The 14152-nt window shown below is 38.9% G+C and overlaps 1 protein-coding gene across 1 annotated transcript in view; it reads left to right on the forward strand.

Annotated features, from left to right (window-relative positions):
• The window catches only part of LOC117514523 (dynein heavy chain 11, axonemal), a 174447-nt gene that overhangs the window by 90589 nt on the left and 69706 nt on the right, over positions 1 to 14152 (forward strand). The window contains exons 54-57 of the mRNA XM_034175026.1: positions 568 to 710; positions 2164 to 2325; positions 12444 to 12677; positions 12829 to 12975. Coding sequence (XP_034030917.1) covers positions 568 to 710; positions 2164 to 2325; positions 12444 to 12677; positions 12829 to 12975 — 686 coding nt within the window. The remainder of the gene's footprint in view (positions 1 to 567; positions 711 to 2163; positions 2326 to 12443; positions 12678 to 12828; positions 12976 to 14152) is intronic.

Consider the following 14152-nt stretch of genomic DNA (forward strand, 5'->3'; position numbering starts at 1 on the left):
TGGAGGTGGAGGTGCTCCCTCCCAAAAGAACACAGACTGTGGGATTACTGAGTGTGCGAACTCACACTCATCAATACTGTTTCTGTTCTCTGCCAGCAGTACCGGGTCTGACTGCTGAAGACAGTGGCCACCTGGGGCGCAGGGCTTGGCTGCTCCGGTGTTCTTCAGATCCGTTGGTGGTGGAAGCTGTGTGGGATCCGGCTCTTCTCTCGCCAGACGTCTTCTATCTTCGAGCCTGCCCACACGTCACCTTGTGTATAATTGACATTCCGCAATATTGTTATTGTCTGTACTTCGTTGTGCGATTCACAACATTAAATTGTTACTTTTTGGCTTATCCATTGTCCGTTCATTAACGCCCCCTGTTGTGGGTCCGTGTCACGACACCTTCCCAACAATGGTCCTACTCTGGCCAGAGTGGGACCATAGGTTCACTGTCAGTGTTAATTTAACATTGGTGATTTTACTGTGTACATGTTCTAAAATTGGAAACCTCTTGGTTTTGTGCCTTCTTCCTGGAAGTGTACTGTTTGAGAGTGTGTGATCACAGCATTTCTTTTTCTGTAGGAGAAATTCCAGAACTCTTCACTGAGGAGGAGACTGAAGGAATTGTGTCAGATGTGAGAGCAGAAGTCCGAGCCCTTGGACTGATTGACAACAAGAAGAACTGTTGGAGATTCTTCATTGGGCGAGTCCAATTGCAGCTCACGGTGCAGTATTTCAAATTGTCTTTCAAAAGATAGTGATATTTTCCAGTGTTTCCAGAGCAATCTTTTTCTGCTTCATGACAAATGAACTACTGCCACTTTTGTGAGTACTGCTTTCAACCAAGATCTCATTGTTTCTGCTCCCCATGCCTAATATAGTAAGTGTAAAAGTTTGTATTGCCAAGATAACAGAGGCTTAAAGGTCATATTGGGCAAAAATTATTTTTAACTACCGTCTAAACTTAAATGTAGCTGGACATGTTTAACATCCTCAAAGTCAGTGGTAGGCACAGTTCAACTAATCAGCTAACAGAGAATTAGAGAAGCTAACTGTCTGCTAATTTTGAAAACTTTGTTAACTAACATTTTTTTTATCAAAGTTTAATATCAAAAACCTTTATAACCCTGAAAATCATATATGCTTGTTCCCGTTGGAGTTTCCACACTAATCCAGTATGCAAAATTGATTCATTGTGTGAAGGCAACAGGCGTCACTTCAAGAGATGGAGGAGCAAGAGGTTGAGCACAATTAAATTAATGAATTAGATTAATAAAAAAAGTTTCCATGTGTTTTTTTTGTTTTGTTTTTTTGTCTCTAAAAATTTCATATTCATGCAGGACTTTCTGTACTGTGAATTAACTGTATGTTGTATGGAAACTACTAGCTAATTAGTTAATTTGATCATTTTGTGTACATCTTGGTCATCCTCTGATCTTGGTATTCTAAACCTTTTTTGGAACCAAGCATGTCTACTCTTCAACATATTAAAATTTCAGCTCTTTAGGTGTGTTTTTCACATGCAAACATGCAAAAGCTAAATTCATATAATAAAATTTTATTCACAGTTTAGTGCTTTATTGTTAATAATGTTAATTTTTCAGTTAACAGATTAGCAGATATCAAAGCTAACATTTAGGTTAGCTGTGCCCACCACTACTCAAAGTCAAAGTCAGCTGAAAGTCAGTCTTATTAAAGACAGCACAGGAAAGGAGCCACCGCTGCCAACATTCACAGCGAATAGAAAATGTTACAAGTGCTAGAGAATGTTTGAGTAAACTGTAAAGCACAGCTGCTGTGTAATGTCATTAAACATGTTTGACAAGCTGAATTAATATACTCAAATGAGGAGGGGGGTTATAGGGAACAAAATTCTGGTCACAGACACGTGTATGCAATCCAGCTCGTCTCAGTGCCAAGGCCTCTTGTAGCGTTACCTTCTGTTCGAGACAACAGGGAATGTGGCTGCCTGTCTGCATGCCAGGGTGATGAAAGCATGGTGCCAGATGGTTGCCAGGTTTTGGATAGCATTTACATTGCATGTTATGTCTTCTAATCTGACATATCTGACATATCTGTAGATTATGCCCCTGGTGAAATATCTTGTCTGGCTAGTATGCATGTTGTTGTTATTATGTTACTTGTGGGCATTACTGGATGACAAATCGCTGTCTGTAGGTGGTGCTGTGTTTGTCTCCAGTGGGCGATACCCTACGGCTCAGGGCCCGTCGATTCCCAGCACTCATCCAATGCACCACCATTGATTGGTTCCACCCATGGACTTTGGAGGCTCTGCAGTCTGTCAGCTACAAGTTTATCCAGGATATCGAAGGCATTGAGGTCAGAAAGTTTTTTTTTTTTTTTTTTTTTTTTTTTTTTTTTTGTACTAACTACATATTTGCATCATTGAATACTATACAATAAATTATATTGTTGCACACAACAGTAGCCTGCATTGGACTGATGTAACTGATTGCCATCCCCTTCACACCACAGTATCAGAGCATTAGCACTGGCCCAACATTCCTCAGGGCCTATATAGGACTGAATTCTTTTTCATATATCAACATTATGTCAGCTCTGTATCTATAGCAGTGGCATCACTTCTGAGATCGTCATGTGTGCCATATTCCATTTTAATGAATGCTGTTTAATTATTACAGTGCAGTTGGATTAACCTTTGCAGAGATCTCTCATCATTAGCTCATTGCTCAGGTACTGACAAATTGCTGAACACATGCTGGGAGACGCACTGTGTGTGCAAGCACATCATTGTTTTCCATCATAGCAGTGGAATGATCACAACCCAGGATCATTTATGCTAATAAGGGAAGGGTGACCCTTTAAGGAGGCACAGCTGTCACAGCCAGGAAGTGTCATCACATATGTGAACATGTGCCATACTCTGTTGTGTAACTGCCTGTGTAACCACAGATGTTCTCATAGTTTAAGATAGTAGTAGTAATTATCAAAGTAGTAACAGTATGACTAGTTCCAAGGGTTCTTTGAGAGGGTGGAGTTGAAGAATGCAGTACTGGATCTCCTCATCCAGTCATTCATAAAAGTAAGAACACCAGGGCCTGCTTTGAAATCTAAAAGTCATCTGGTTCTCACCCAGTAACATTAATCACAAGTTTCATTGATACATGAGACTGAGGCCTGAAACATACTGGCTTTGTTGCTGCATTGCGTGTTGATTTCATTGAGACGGCCGTGTTATTAGATTAAAACTTGCACACCACCTGCATGAGGGAAGCGTCCCTGATGTGTGTCTTGCATCGCAGGTGTCACAATCCCACTCAAGAATACACCCAGTGCCTATTTTTCACTCATGCCATGACATGACACAGCTAAAATAGACAGAAAAAAATGATCTGCAGACAGGGATTTTAACAAACCAGCAATATTAAATCATTAACATCTTTTACTTGAGTATCTATGACTGGAGAAGAAGCCACAGGCATGAAAAATATAAATCCAATTTTTTTTAAATCCATTTCAGCGATTGAAAAGTCACATGAATGCAATCAGGTTAGAAGAAGTCATTTTCTGCTGTTCTCTTTACCGAACGTTTCTCAGCTAAACTCATACAGCGCTTCATGATCCACAGGCTCTGGATTATTATACAAAACAGTATATAATTGTGTGTGCGTGCAGGACCAACCCATATGTGCGGGTGACATAGGCAAGACACGCCCCCATTTTAAGAATTACTGACAAGCCCAGCGAGCAAGCTAACCTCAGTTCAGATGTTCTTGAAAACATATTTTGGGGGGGCTGATTGGGGATTCTCATAACAGTTTTACTTTGGTTGTGTGGATTAAAAAGTATGACTGCTTATTTCCCCAGTAATTGTGGATTAACTACCTAACGTTGCATTTGGCTCCCAATTCGGTTCAGACTGCAATTCAAAATATTGGTGATGACTTTTAGAGCTTTGCACAGTCAAATACCACCTTAAATCAGTGAGCTCTTGCACCCTTATGTGAGAAGCAGGTCTCTGAAGTTCTCGGACCAGAACCTGTTGGTTGTACCAAGGTAAAGGCCGAAGTCCAAAGGAGATTGTGCATTTGAGGTTGTGGCTCCCAAACTGTGGAATGCACTGCCACTACACCTACGTTCCGTGAACTCTGTTGGAATTTTTAAGGAGAAGCTCAAGAGCCATTTGTACAGGCTTGCTTTTAACTACATTTATATTAATTGTTTTTAGTTTCTGCCTTTTTATTTCTGTGTTTCTTAAATTACTGTAAATCACTTTGCGATTTTATCTTGAAAGATGCTGTACAAATAAACTTTACTTACTTGCTTACTTAATTACCAATGTCATCAAGTGATCAATAGCTCCTAACAATGCTAATGCTGTTAGCATCCAAAAAATTATATCACATGATAATTTCACTCAACACAAATCCAGGCATAGGCAAGTCTTCATAGACAAGTATTTTGATCTCAGTTGTCATTTGTCAACTTCCTTAAGCAAAGTATTGTGCAACAGTATGTTCAGAGATGATGACAGTAAACATTGTTTTCCCACAAACTAATGACAGCACCCGTGGCCAGTATTTACAGTATTCGGAGTGGCTATATGCCCAACCTTTGGTTCAATAAAGTAAATATGCGAGCATATACGCCCAACCACAACCGACCAATGAGTGCGCTTGTAAGCTCACTTCCGGTTTCAACGCAGGAGGGAAAAAAGGCGAATATTTTTTCACCGGCTGTGGGAGGGTTCGCACCCCGGAGAGGGGCTGTCATCTAAAATGGTTCGGTTTGGCTCATCACACCCAGGGAACTGTGTCAAACTAACACCATCTTACAGCCAACAAGCAGCATTTTGGTCAAAAACTGTTTCGTCATTGTTAACAGGCTTCCGTTCAAAATGCTTATGAAGTTTGTCTGTTTTCATCCATTGCGGTGTTTTCGCAGTAATTAAAGACGACGCCGTTAAATGTGTCAAACATACGCCACAATAGAGCCTTAAAAGATGGTGTGAAACGTAGTTTAGATGCACAAAACGTGTCAAATCACGGTTGGGCGAATAAGATAAGACATATTTATCTGCCCAACGGTTGTGCTTGTAATGTTCAATGTATGACTTATCTGCCCAACGGTTGGGCGTATAGTCTTTGCTTACAGTATTTTTCCATTTCATTTTCTGACAAATATAATATGGTTGCTGCATTTTGTATCTTTTGCATTATGAATTCAATGCATGCAATGTGTATTTCTGCTCATAAAAAGAATCAAAGGAAAAGTTTATTGTGAGTCTATGTATATATATTTATGTTTAGCAGTTATAGCACGTTGAAAATGATGTATCTTTTCAGTGAGATGCTGTCAGATGATGGCTGACTCACGAGCCAATAACAACACACACACACACACTCTCTGAACTTGGTGTATTTAAACCTTTGACCCACTGTAAATCTGAACCAAAACTGACAGAAAGTAAGAGTTTGTTACTTTTTATGTATTATCGATTATTGTTAAATGAAAACAATGCGAAAATATAAGTAAAATGTCAGGAGACACATTCTGACAAAAATTGTGGTGGTGGTACTGTGGTTGATCTCTATGATTACTGCAACAACTAAATACCCATGAGTACTATACAAGTACCACTGAGTATTAATATGGTTTGTCAGTGCAGAAATCATTGGCAGAATCAATTTTATGTTGTTGCTGCATCAATTAGAAGCACATATGTACAAAAAATATTTTATGGGAGCCATGTTGCATGTCCAAAATGGCAGCCAAATGAATGTTGATGCAAATGCTAACATTGTTTTTCAGATTCCCTATGTTGTAATGATTTTAAAATCATTGTAATGATTTTAAAACTGAAACTCTGAGTGAACCAAGACTGACTAAAACTAAGTATTTTTTTTTTTTAGTTCTTAAAAATTATTTATTGCTGAATGAAAACATTACAGAAATACATATCAGCAAATTATCAGGCGAACTATTCTGACAAAAAGGCGCTAGAAAAACTAAACTAAACTAAAACATTTACGTGAACATCAACACTGAATACAATCCTCTTTGGTTTGTTGTTGGTCATCCTTGTTTGAAGTTTCACCTCTTCATTATTTAAATGAGTTCATAAGTTTGCAGTAAGGTATTTAGCAGTCCAGCAAAAAGAAAAACTCCAGTGACTGCATAGCCCTTGTAATTGGTCTTTGACACTTCTTTGGCTTGGAGCTCTTTGTTAAAATGTTCCTTCTGGTCTTTAATCTCCTTGATAAATCTCTCTTCCTGGTCTTCCAGCTTTTTTTTAAAATGATCTACCACTTGAAGCTCTTGTTTATGAATTTCCTCTCTGTCCAGCAACTCTTCTTGAGTTGAGCCCCCTGAGCCACCAGCTCTTTTCTGATTTGCTGTTCTTTGTCCTTCATCTCATTACAGTGGTTTTCCTCTTTCATTTGCAAACAGTTTTCATTCTCGTCCAACAGTTTCTTGAATTCATCCTTTGTTTCTTTGAATTCTTGCATGAACTGTTCCTTCATGTCTTCTAGCTCCTTTTTCAGTTCCCTCACCAGCACATTTCCTTGGTGTGCAGCATTGATGTCGGCCGTTGCCTGTCCTTCATGCATAACCTTGAGGTTCCTGAGCTCTTCATATCTCCCTTCTAAACATTTTCTGAGAATGGTTCATCAGTTCCTCTGCGTCCTGTACTTCCTGCACTTCCTTGCTAATCATCTCTTCCTTTTTGTGCTGACTCTGTGAAAAGCCAAAATAAATAAATAAAAGAATCAGTGATTATGAAGCACAGACGTCTGATTAGTGTCTCCTTCTTGGAACTGATTGGCCCCACCCAGGCAGTCCAACAGTCCATCCTCACTTTCTCAAAGTAACATTGATGTGATGTTTTCTGGAAGTATTTGGCAACTTGACAGACATTACACACGGCATCAGCCTGGGCCACAGCCTGGTATACATAAACACGTGTGAGCAGCAGTAGTTGAGTCTCACAAGCAACATGGGCAGTGTGTTTCAGGCATAAAATGAAGTTTTTACATATATACAGGTTGAACTATGTGAAATAAATATTGATCCATCCATCCATTTTCTATACGGCGGCTGGAGCCTATCCCAGTAATCATAGAGCGTGAGGCGGGGTACACCCTGGACAGGACACCAGTCTGTCGTAGGGTCACACAGGCTTGGGGAGTAACGGAATACATGTAACGGCATTACATAATTAAGATACAAAAAAAGGTAACTGTATTCCGCTACAGTTACAGAAAAAAAAGACGTATTCAGATTACAGGTATATTTAGTAAAAATGGGGATTAGTTCGCAGGATTACAATTTTATGCATTTTATGATATTATCTGTATATATATTTTTTTCTTTGAAACAAAAACGTCCCTTCATGGACAGCGACATGACGTCTCCTAACCGGGCAAAATATTGATGGAGTACACGGATGTTAATGCATTTTCAATGGAGATCCGTGACTGAACACACTCAGAAAAATGCTCGCAAAATACATGTTAAAATGCCATTTTGACCTGGATATTGAGCCAGTAAAATTAAATGACATTACATTATGTCAGGAAAGTATTAAACTTATTCTGACACTCACACATTCCAAAATATTAGCGTTGAAAGTTACACGGATCTGCGCTGTTCAAGCTGCTGAGCTGAGGCGTCCTGCTGAGCTGCTGCTGTGTTCAACACAGCGCAGCTCCTAAAACCATTACAATACATTTATATATATATTATATTTTTACACAATTATCCTTTATTGACCGAGTTTCATTCATGAAGTCAGTGGTGTGGGTACACATCTCTATGTGTGGGTGTGACTGTGAGCGGCACAGCGCGGGTCATTACGTATAATGTCATTATTTTAAGGTGCAATTTTTTTTTTAAAATCCCATCTTGTCGAACAATTTTAATCACTAACGACAAGTATTTTAACTAGACATTGGTTTAGCAGTGGAAAATATCAACTAGACACAGTGGTGGGCACACTTCCGATAATCCGATAACAGATAATTATCGAAGATAATGTTTTCTTTTTCGGATTATCTTTAAAAACCATTATCGGACCAATTATCTTCCGATTAATCTTTGTCTGATAACTTTTAAACCGATAAACGAAACTGAACAGCGACAAGCATTTTTAAAATTAGTTTAGCACTCACCTGTTAAAAGTTTTGTAACAGACACACAGCCATAACCTTTGCAAATAGAAAAGAGCCGCTTGTATAAAAAAAAGCATCTCAATCATGTGCAGACAAAAGAGAAACAGCCCCAAAAGAAAAAAAAAACATTTCCTTTAACACCATACCAAAAGGCTGCCAATATCACCTAAGTCATCCAGAGGCATACGTTTTTAACTAACCAAACAAATTTTGGACAAGTTATTTAAAATTACTGTCATGTCTGAGTTTTATTAAGTGAAAATATCAGATATATGTTTTAGTTTTAAAGTAATGTGCTAATTTTTAAGGTTTTGTGAGCACATCCTGTGACCCGAAATGCATTTTGGGTAGGATGATGTAATACATCACGACAGGACAAATGCATTTCAGACACTCTGTTCAGGCTCCACAGACAACAGCATTAAACTCTAGTGCCTAAAACTCTCTCGAATATATTCTCTGCGTTTATAGATGTTGGTTTTATTTGCGTTTGTTAAATTCCACGCATTTTAAATGTAGCAGACAGGGATTACTGTATCTGGAATTTTGTTTTCAAGGCCTCTACTGCCATCTACTGGTCAGTAGTGTTCACTAAGCGTGTGGGAACCAGTAGATAGCAGTGTTCTATTTATTTTGACCCCGGTTATGTCAGATGATTGTCAAATCAACTTTTTGGCTTTGCAAATGGCTTTTTTTGTGTACAGTGAATGTATACATTATACAAGTTTCACTTTTTTAATGGAATTACAACCTTATTTCTTTTTCAAATTCTCCCATTTTTTGCATCCAGCCTTATTTCCTTTAGAAATTTCCTTGACAAATAATATCAGTCTATTAGGACGTCAGGTTATGTGTTACACATATACATGTGTGTGTATATATTTTCCAGCTTATTCCCATTGATGAAACTTTTCATTTTCTGCCTGAAAGCTTATTAGATGAGTGTGTTCAGGGCTCCGTTTGTTTACAAAATACACGTTACAGACCTTGAAATCCAACAGCAGGGATTGATATTATCCAAAGATTTATGAACATACAAATTAACGTGCTTACACTTTATCATGATTTTCTCCGTTGTGAGATATAAAAGTGTCTTATCGTAGCATTCGTGTGTATGTGCATTATAACGCAGTGCACGAGCGACATTATGATATTCTTCAGAACGACAACATACGCAACATGCATCCAGCAGCAGACACGCTGCTGTCATAGACAACTGAAAGTTTTTGGCAAGTTATAACTTTCTAAACAGCGTAATTTGTAATGAAAGCCGCTTCATTTGTGCGGCTCTTTCGGCGCCATGTTTGTTTTTTCAGAGACAGCAGTAAGCTCCTCCTACCCCTCCAAACGGATGGATTTGTAGCCCTTCGCCTTCCCCTCCGCCTCGCTCCAAAAAGAGGCACTTTTACCCAGAATCCTTTGCGATCTGTCTGTTTGTTACAAAACCTCAGAATTAGTGCATTACTCAACATTAAAAGATATATGTTATATTTTAACTTTGTACAAATGACATAATTGACATTAATGGAGTTATTCTATCGGTATTAATGTTATTTATAATCAAAACCATAAGTCAGCATGACTTTATTTTTCAAGACCTGCGCCTGACCGGAGTGTCATAATTGATAGAGAGTTGGTTTTATGGCTGCTCTTGGAGTGCCTCTGTGTTGGGAGCTCTGTAGTAAATAAGAGCTTCCAGCAGGGGCAGAATGTAGAAAGAAAAGTGTGGTCTCATTGTTGGGGTCTGTTTTTATTTTTAATATTATTGTAAGCTATTAAATTTGTTCTACTACTAGCTGTAAATGTGTCAGACGTAATATTGGAATTTATCGGTTATCTGTAACTTCCGATATATTTTTGGGTGGTTTATTGTTTTATCTTTATCGAAGATAACTTTTCAGTTATCTGATTATCTGTTATCGAAGTTAATTTTTTGGTTATCTGTACCCACCACTGACTAGACATAAATGAAGAGTTAATGGTCTGTGTCATCAGGCGACACATGTACAGCAGGAGACATACAGCTGTTTGGACAAAGTGACAAGAATAACCAAAACCACTTACTTATGGAAGGAAATATTGTCTCCCTTGTTCCTCCGTTTGTGGCTTTGCCAACATGCGCAGCTTTCCGGCATATTCCACTTGTTTCTTGAACTTCTATGCGCGCAAATCACTAACTTGCCCGGAATTAAAATGGCGACCACGCCTCCTTACTGACAGTATTTACTTAATGGTTTTCATTATACTTTTGTTCTTATTTTGAAAGTTCAATAAGTGGACTGATATGTTAAACATGGTGCGAATGCCATGTGAAAGACTAAAGTAAGATAATTTTATGTTTACTGAACAAGTAGTAGACTTTTTCTTTGTTTTGTATATTGTTCTGCAAGCCACTTTTAATTACAAATTCATCCACACACTGCCTGAGTTTTCATTATCCTTAATTTGTTTGGCATTTTTTGTTGAAAATTTAGCAGGTGAACACTGGGTGTGTTTAAAACAATATTGTGGTGCTCTTAATCCATAATGTGAAGTAAAACAGAGCATGCCATGTAGAAGAAACAGTTTTATTTTTGCTTAATAAACTGTACTATGTAGTCAAGACTATTTATATTTAGTTTCTTTTGTCTGTATTAGCATATTTGATATTGGAGTAATCCAGAAGTAATTAAAAGTAATCAAATTACATTACTTTAATATTATGGTACTTGGATTACGTTACTGACTACATTTTTCAACAGGTAACTAGTAACTGTATCGGAATACATTTTTAAAGTAACCCTCCCAACCCTGGGGCCACATATAGACAAACAAACGCATTCACAACCGCACGCGCACCTACGGACAAGTTAAAGTATCCGATTCAACCTGCATGTCACTGGATGTGAGAGGAAGCTGGAGCACCCTGAGGTAAACACAAACACTGGGAGAACATGCAAACTCCACACAGAAAGGCCACAGGTGGGAATTGATCCCATGACCTTCTTGCTGTGAGGCAGCAGTGTTACAAATATTATTAGAAAAAGGTGTTTGAAAAATTCCTTCATATTGCACTTTTCCCCTAAATGCATCCACTTAACTCTGTTATACGTAATTAGTAATTAGTTGTAATAGAGTTTGTGGCCTTGTCCTCCTGCTACACAAACTGGTCTGGGGTTTTTGTGTGAAACAAAACTGATCAGATCATATTGTGCACAACTTTTGTGAATCATCATTTCATTGCAAAGTCACACACTGTGCCTCACCTCACCTACGAACAGACTGAACTCTTTGTATCATAAACAAAGTGATCACTGTGTTCTGCTGTTGTGATATTATTCTACATCACAGCAAACACCCCGCAGACAATATGTCATTCTGTACTAATATGTATTTTGTATTCTTGATAAATCTATTTTCTATCAATTCAGTATGTAATATTTGTGGTTGTTATTGCTTTACCTGTATGTGAATATATTCACATACAGTCATATATATATACGTATATACATATGATTCAAAAAGTGCATGTATTTACAACACTGAGGATAAAAATGAAAATAACAGTTAAAATAAAAGTTAAAATCAAACACTATCTGAAGGATTTTGTCTGCAGTTATCAATATGAGGCACCATTTTTTAGATTGTTTGTCTTCTTAAAGATGCAGGGAAACAAGAAATTAAATTATCATTTATTTTAAGTTGGAAGTGTACAACCCAATAATAGTTTGCTACACAAGGCCAATCAATGGGAACTTCGTTTGCAGCTCAACCAAACATAGCATGCTTTGTCAAAAAGCATTATGTCAGATCTTAATTAATAATGATTTTCCCCCCTTACTGGCTCCATGATTATTAACAATGGCTTTTTGTGAATTATGGTCATGTTTGATCCTTGTATTCGCCACTCATTTGTTTTTGCTTTAATTGATTGTTAACTCTATGATTAATGGTGGCTGTGTGTCACTGAGCAGCGTATGATGAATACTGAGCCAGAATGAAGTACAACAGGCGCCGCTCAGTGTTTAGAAAGTTGGAGGACATCGGAGATAATGTAAACAGCGTGCATGTTTTACAGGCTGCATGTCAGTGCTGTAAACACATTATTTTCACAGAGGTTTCAAAGCCTAATCATTCCTGCTAGCTGCACCTAAATTTCAGATTGAGTAAGTCAGGGCCAGCCAAGTAAGATGGCTAAACTTGTAGATGAATTCAGAATTTATGAAGATAATATTTCAGTACGCATCAGGTTGAAGATGTTAAATTCTACTCTGTCCAGCTCTCTCGATTCTCCCCCTCTCCCTCCCCAATCTGTTTATTTTACAGCCTGCCGTCCAGGAATCCATCAGTCTTTTCATGGCCTACGTTCACACCAGTGTCAACCAAGCAAGTGAAAAATACCAGCGCAATGAGAAGAGGTACAATTACACCACCCCCAAGAGCTTTCTCCAGCAAATCACCCTATACAAGAACCTTCTGGAGAAGAGCAGCACTCAGCTTCAGCACAACATGAACCGGCTTTATAGTGGCCTTCAGAAACTCCAGACCACTGCTGCTCAGGTAAATGTCTCCAGTATGTGCAGTACTGGGCCAGCATAGGTTTCAGGTCTGAGATTGAGACCAGAAGATTTGCCGTAAATATTTCATTTTTAAAATGTGGGGTTTTCCCTGACATCGCACCTCATTAATGGTTATTGTTCCTGTGTTTTAGGTTGAAGACTTGAAAGCCAATTTGGCATCACAAGAAGCAGAGCTGACCATGAAAAACCAGAATATTGAAGTTTTAATTGCAAAGATTGGTCTGCAGACTGATAAGGTCAGCCGCAAACGAGAGGCTGCAGACGAGGAGGCGCGAAAGGTGACATCTCCCATTACTGAATAGAGCTGTGCAGTGTGACATCATGTATCCATGACAATGGTCGAGCTGATTCAACACTATCTTTTCAAAAGGGCCATTTTTTTGTCTTTTAAAGACCAACCTGATGGTAATGTCAGACTTTTTTTATCATCATGTACAATTGTGATTGATTGAACAAATGAGATGAGTTATCTATATATACTATATCATATGTAATCTGTCAGTAATCAGTTTGGCGGTAGATTATCAACTTAGTTAATTCCCACAGCCTTTGCAAACGCCACCACTATTCACAATGCTTCCTACACCGGGCTTCCACTTAAAAAAATTCATTGGTATGTGAAGGAAATATCGTGCTTCACATTTAGTATTTTAGTGGACATTCAATACGCAATGGACATAATTCACCATACTGAGTGTGTTCCCTGTTTGGGATGTAGTAACACGCCTAGATGCATGAAGCGCATACCAAAGTGTCGCCACTTGTGGTTAGAGTGTGTCCCCTGTTCTGCATGTGGTAATATGTTGAGGTGAGCATATTGATGTTTCCTGTATTGGCCCCTGCGTGAGCAATGAGCAGTGTTTATTCCTGCTATGCATATGACAAGCTGTCTCGCCTTGTGGTGCTTTTCCTGTCAGGACTCCTGTGAGGTTAAGGGGCGGGGCCGAACTGTTATAAAAAGTCTGTGAATTACGTGCAAATGGAGAAATAAAGTGACATGCCATTACATATTCGAAATTGTTGCTCCTTTTATCATCTGTCACAATTTCCACACTGATGACCCTGATGTCTGTCTTTTGAACATTTTTGAAGGACATTCCAACACGAGCATGACGGTGAACGCTGTGGCTTTGAAGCTCTCCGAGTTTCGGGAGTCGTCAGCTTCAGCTTGGTTCTCCCAAACGGAGGCGCAGTTTGCACTGTGGGAGATCCTGAACCCGGCTTATGTTTCTATCATGGTAAATTTGGACGCAGAGCCAAGCGTTGCCACCCACCCTGTGCTTTCAATGGAAAGGGAAACACCAGAGCCGGCGCTCAGTAGTGGCCATGAGCGTTGGTCGTACCGACAGGCTACTGTTCATCCAATCAGTTCCTGTGTGACACCAGTGTACAGAGGATCATTCTGCCCGCTTCCAGACCAGTCATACTGGCAGATGGCAGGCCATACACACGTAT

This window comes from Thalassophryne amazonica, chromosome 7, assembly GCF_902500255.1.
Source record: "Thalassophryne amazonica chromosome 7, fThaAma1.1, whole genome shotgun sequence".
NCBI lineage: Eukaryota > Metazoa > Chordata > Actinopteri > Batrachoidiformes > Batrachoididae > Thalassophryne > Thalassophryne amazonica.